We start from the raw sequence: 6,000 nt of genomic DNA, 5'->3' as shown, positions 1-6,000 counted from the left end.
CAAAGAAGGCCATGGTGACTTGAATGAGCAGAGGAGAAGAATGGGGTCAGAAGTGAGCAGAGGGTGAGTTAGAAAGGGTGAAGGTGGCAGGGAGGCCTCAGAAATGGGAATAGGAGCATCTGAATCAGAAGACTGAGCCAGCAGGGGGAGAAGGGATGGTCATGGGTGGGGCACAGAGGGGTGAAGGAGTGCAGGGATGGGTCCCCCAGCCCCTTCCCTGCTGCCTGCTAATTAACTTCTTAATCGCCTCTGCATTTGCTGAGCTGGCAAAGGAAGTGGATGTAGACAGATTGGGGTGTGCGTGATTTCATGCACGGGGGAGCAAGAAGAGCTGCCTCAGAGTCCCAGAGGGGGCCTCGTCCCCCACTGTGCCCTCCCCTCTTCCCCACCCATCTCTGAGAGGCTGGAGGGTGCTTCTATACATACAGCAGATGGGGCCATATGCAAGGAGAGTGTCCATGGGGAATCTGCCCCCATCAGCCTTTCAAGGATGTTCGGCATTGCTGATGGAGCGAGTGCCTACTGTTTGCCAAGCACATGCTGTCTTATCAGCCTAGGCATTAGTTGTACTGTATAGTTTATGGAGAAAAGCGGGACCCAGGTAGACTACATTTCCTGTCCAGGACCACCACGCAGTAGGACTGAGGATCAGGTCAGCAAGACATCCAAACCCTGGGTGGATAGGCCCAGGGAAGCAGAAGGAAGCCAAAGGACCTTAATCTCAGCCCCTGGAATCCTCAAATCCTCAAGCTGCCGCCGCTGCTGCTGCTTCAGATTTATTTATTATATGTACATACACGGTAGCTGTCTTTAGACACTCCAGAGGAGGGCATCAGATTTCATCACAGATGGTTGAGCCATCATGTGGTTGCTGGGATTTGAACTCAGGACCTCTGGAAGAGCAGTCAGTGCTCTTAACTGCTGAGCCACCTCTCCACCCCCCTCCCTTCCCCCAACATCTTCTAACCAAGGCCTTGGCACCACTGACTTCCTTGCTATACAAAACCCTATTAGGATAACTAACTGCCTCTCTGCAGCACTCCCCACCACCACCACCACCACCATGCCTTTCACAACTGACCTTTGTTCTAGAATCATTCATCAACAAACTCTGCTTTGATGCTGAGAGGTCTTGAGGCAAGGACTGCCCTCACAGGGGCACAGGGAAAGCTGTAGGAGATGTTTGCTACAGCATAGAGGGCTGGGAGAGAGTGGCACCCATGCAGGGCTGTATCTCCCCTCAGACAACAGAGCGAGGAATTTAGGTTAGGTGTAAGAAACAAGCTCCAGAGGCTAGGGATTGGTGTAATGAATCCAGACAGACTGGTTCTGACGAGACTTAGGAGTTTTAAGAACTTACGGTGGAGCTGTAGAAGGGCCCCATAGCTAAAAAGCCTTGGCTGCTTTGCCAGAAGATTCAGGTTCAATTTTCAGCACCCACATATTAACATATTACAACTATACACAACTCCAGTTCAGGAGATCTAGTGCCCTCTTCTGGTTTCTACAAGGAACCAGGCATTCATGTGATACACAGACATACACGCAAGCAAAACAACCATATACATAAAAGAAATAATAACTTAAAAAGAAAAAAAAGTTTGGCCACCCAGGCAGGCATGATGGCTTATACCTTTTAACCCAGCACTCCGGAGGCAGAGGCAAGCAGATCTCTTTGAATTTGAGGCCTGCGTGGTCTACCCAGTAAGTTCTAGACCAGCCAGGGTGCCACAGTAAGACTATCTCAAAACAAAACAAAAAAGTTTGGAGATCTGAACTCCACCCACTGAGTTTGAGGTTTACTTGATCTAAATTAAAACCACTTGAGTCCATTTGAAAAACTTACCCAGAGCTGGGCGGTGGTGGCGCACTCCTTTGATCCCAGCACTTGGGAGGCACAGAGACAGGCGGATTTCTGAGTTCGAGGTCAGCCTGGTCTACAAAGTGAGTTCCAGGACAGCCAGGGCTACACAGAGAAACCCTGTCTTGAAAAACCAAAAAAAAAAAAAAAAAAAAAAAAAAAAAACAAAAACAAAAACAAAAAAAGAAAAAGAAAAACTTACCCAACTCCCTGAATTAGGAGCTACCATCTCGAAGTCTGTCCTGATATGGCTGATATGGCTATTTTTTTTCTTCCAGATCTAAATCAAAATGCCAGTAATATTTGTTACTGGGGATTTACAAACACAGATCAATGAACTATGCATTTTCCATCAGTGATTCACATAATCCTTGAAAAACAAGGTGAAATAAATACAACCTTCATCATATGGATGAGGAAACTGAAGCTCGGACCGGCCAAGGGTCCTGCCAGTGGTATTGAGTGGTGGGGTCAGGTCCTGTTCTTGAGCCTGGATACCTGATTCATACCTTTCTCTTTCCCCGGACTACTCCTGCGGCTGTTCATTGGCCTCAATCAGTCCTCGCCTGCCGCCACCTCACCTCATCACCTTCCCTCCACCCCCGCTGCTCCCTGCTCCCTCGGTAACATCCCAGGTGATTGAAGCAATTTGCAGCCATTAGAAGAGGCTCCACGTGTCGCTCAGCTTGTGGGGGTTGCAAAGATGTTACAGATGTTCCAAGATGGTCCTCCCCTCCCTCGAGGACATTGGAGAGCCTGGAACCAGACTAGACCCAGGGCTAGAATCATCACTCAAACCCCGTTTGCGACCCTCCTAGAGTAATTCCTAGTTTCACAGGCCGCCTCCCCCATTGCCCTTTAAGTGGAGTTTAAGTATCTGAGAGAGTGCTGTCACCTGGTGGCTGCCCAGGGGCATGGCAGCCCACCAGCAGCGCTTGTGCCGTTGGACAGCTCCCCAGCCGGAAGGCGAGATACTATCTTTATTTTGGCAGCTTGGCGCTCTGGGTCCTGCTGAATGGACCTCAATCTCTCACCAGACCTAAACCCCTATCCCTGGAGATAGGGAATCTCCAGACATCTTCACTGGTTTCTAGGGTACCTCTTAGTCCCAACCCCTCACAAATTCTCATCAGCTTCTTCCCTCCACATCAGGTTCGTTCCTCAAACTCAAACCCAGAACCATGTCCCTGAGACCTGCTTCTCACCTTCTCTCAGAGCTTCAGCAGCCTGTAAGGGGAGCAAAGGAGCGGCTACGGATAGAATTCTGGTCTTGCATCACACACACACACACACACACACACACCATCATCTGACACCATCAGACCTCAACAGCCTCTGTGTTAAGAGCTCCTAATGAGCATCAGCAAATTAACAACTTCCCCTTGATTGCTCCTTCTCTGCTAATTGGATAGGGAGGGCCCCCCCCCCCCAAGGCCTCAGAGAAAGAAAGAGGGAGGGAAGGAGAGAGGTGACAGCTACATGAGCAGCCCCCAGGTTTCAGGACTCAGATTTCTGGTCCATCCCAGAACACACTCCTCCTTGCAGCCTTCATTTTGTATCTTTTTCTTTTTCCCGACTTCTGACCCATCTGCCCTCACTTCTGGCCATGTCTCTTTTCTTCTCTCTGTTCCTGTCTGCTTTATAGATCTGCCAACGAGACACTTGCACACGGGCTGCTTAAGAAATCCACTGGTATACAAATGGGGTCTGGGTGGCCAAGGGTATTTATATATGTGCGTGTGTGTGTGTGTGTGTGTGTGTGTGTGTGTGTGTCACATGAAGGTGGGAAGCAGGAATAAGAGCAGGTGAGTGAATGTGTACAAACAGGTAAGTGCTCGTGTGAGGGTCAGGCTTCAGGGATGTGTAGGTGTATGTGATGTGTGGATGGCTGAGTGGCAAGGTAAGACTCCAGTCTGAATTTGCCTGTATCTCCACACAGGCAAATGCTTGAATCAGTCAAGTGTGACTGTGACTCGGAGTGTGTGTGTGTGTGTGTGTACACGTGTGCATGTGCCATCAGAGGAAGCAGCAGCAGCAGCAAGAGGCAGGAGCTTCGATCCGAAGGAGACAACGTGGGGAGGGGGACGTTGGGGACAGACACCCTCCTTCCTGCGCGCACACGTGCGCGTGCACACACACACCATAGTCACACACACACACACACACACACACAAGCCACAGGGCCTCGCAAGCAGGGAGCGGAGCCGGCTCCGGGATCCGAGCGAGGCAGCTCTGCTGAGAGCGGCGGGAGGAGGCGAGCCAGCGGGGGGAGCCCTCGGTTCCGCTCCCGGGCCGGGGGCCCCCCGCGCACACCGGCCCAGAGACACCCTCGCAGACACTCGTAGGCGCGCACGCGCACCCTTTCCCCTCCTCCTCCCCTCCCGCCGCCTCCCGGCCGGACGATGGATCCCTGCAGATCCCGGGGCTGAGAGCACCGCGCAGCGCCAGCGCGCCGAGCCCCGGGCGGACCAAGCCGAGCGAGCAAGCGCGCGCGGGCGGCGGACCGAGCTGAGCCGAGCTGGCCGAGCGGGCCGCTCCCTGCAGGGCTCTACGCGGGTGCCGCGGCAGCCGGCGGCAAGGGCTCCGGGCCATGAGCCCCTCCGCCGCGCGGCGCTGAGCCCACGGACGGCCTCGCGCCCCAGGACCTGCAGCGGCGGCCGGCTTTCCCCAGCCCCCTCAGGTGGGTTTCCGACCCCGCTGCCTTGGGCCCCGGGTTTCCCGGTGCCCCAAAGCCGAGACTCTCCTCCCCTGTAGCTTTCTCCAGCTTCTGGGGAGGCTCGGCGGATGGGGAGGGGGCGGGGGGCCGAGCCGGGAATATGACTGCGACGAGAAGCTGGACTGGAGGGGGTGCGTTCGGGGCGGGGACAACTGGCTGTCATAGGGAACCGCGCCCCCCCCCCATTCCTACATCCACCTCAGGCAGCCTACCATCCTCTCCCAAACACACACACACACACACACACACACACACACACACACACACACACACAGCCTGCGCCTATGCCTGTGCTTGTTTGAGAACTGGAGACACAGAAGGTGAGGATTCAGGCAGGGCCCCTCCCCAGATGTGCCCACCTCCGGAGAGGTGGCCCTGGTTTAGCTCCTGAGGTGACAACCTGTTCCTGGGGATACCCTTGATCAAGAGAAGAGCCCCTGACCCCTGGTTCAGCCCATTATGGGGAGTTTGATCTTGGCTGGGGTAGATATTCCTGTCCCAGAGTGACCTCACATCTGGAGGGAACTCCCATGCCTGCCTGTGGGTGCATCGGGGACTTCTCTCCTTCACTCTAGTGGCTGTATCTGGGGTCCCCCATAGTCTGGGAAGCTTGCAGACCATGCTCTCGACCCGAGCTGACCCCCCCCCCAGCCTCTATGTTTGAATGACTGTCATCTTGGATGGTCCCTCGTTCGAGCCACCTTTGGAGCCTGCATGTCAGGGAAGTCTTCCCTTGGACAAGCAGTGACCTCCGGTTAAGGATTTTGGATGGACATAATTGGAGGGCCCCTACATGCGCCTTCATCTCAGGACAATGACAGAGTCTTGTCTCCTCTTTCCTCCCTCCAGGATCCCCTTGGCAAGCATGGAACTGAAGACCGAGGAGGAGGAGGTGGGTGGTGTCCAGCCGGTGAGCATCCAGGCTTTTGCCAGCAGCTCCACGCTGCACGGTCTTGCCCACATCTTCTCCTATGAGCGGCTGTCACTGAAGCGGGCACTATGGGCCCTGTGTTTCCTGGGTTCGCTGGCCGTCCTGCTGTGTGTGTGCACTGAGCGTGTGCAGTACTACTTCTGCTACCACCACGTCACCAAGCTCGACGAAGTGGCTGCCTCCCAGCTCACCTTCCCTGCCGTCACTCTCTGCAACCTCAATGAGTTTCGCTTTAGCCAAGTCTCCAAGAATGACCTGTACCATGCTGGGGAACTGCTGGCCCTGCTCAACAACAGGTGGGCAGCTCCCATCCACCCCTCTGCATGGCTTGTGGAGTAACACGGTCCTTAGCCCACCAAAAGTCAACCAGCTCTGCCCTCTAGCATCCCCTTAAACCTGCCGCTCACGGCGGAGGGACTGAGATCATGCCAGTACCAGTTACCTACACACAATCTCTGATTCCAACTTAGGTCAAAACAGCTCTGTCCCCAC

The 6,000-nt window shown here is 54.4% G+C and overlaps 1 protein-coding gene across 1 annotated transcript in view; it reads left to right on the top strand.

Annotated features, from left to right (window-relative positions):
• Nucleotides 1–4,085: 4,085 nt before the first annotated feature.
• Nucleotides 4,086–6,000, top strand: part of Asic1 (acid sensing ion channel subunit 1) — a 31,678-nt gene continuing 29,763 nt past the window's right edge. The window contains exons 1-2 of the mRNA XM_021183599.3: nucleotides 4,086–4,541; nucleotides 5,427–5,804. Coding sequence (XP_021039258.1) covers nucleotides 5,443–5,804 — 362 coding nt within the window. The 5' untranslated portion in view covers nucleotides 4,086–4,541; nucleotides 5,427–5,442. The remainder of the gene's footprint in view (nucleotides 4,542–5,426; nucleotides 5,805–6,000) is intronic.

The sequence above is a fragment of the Mus caroli genome, unplaced genomic scaffold (assembly GCF_978045245.1).
Source record: "Mus caroli unplaced genomic scaffold, Mus_caroli_1 scaffold_16, whole genome shotgun sequence".
Lineage (NCBI taxonomy): Eukaryota > Metazoa > Chordata > Mammalia > Rodentia > Muridae > Mus > Mus caroli.
This window is presented reverse-complemented; position numbering and strand designations above follow the sequence as displayed.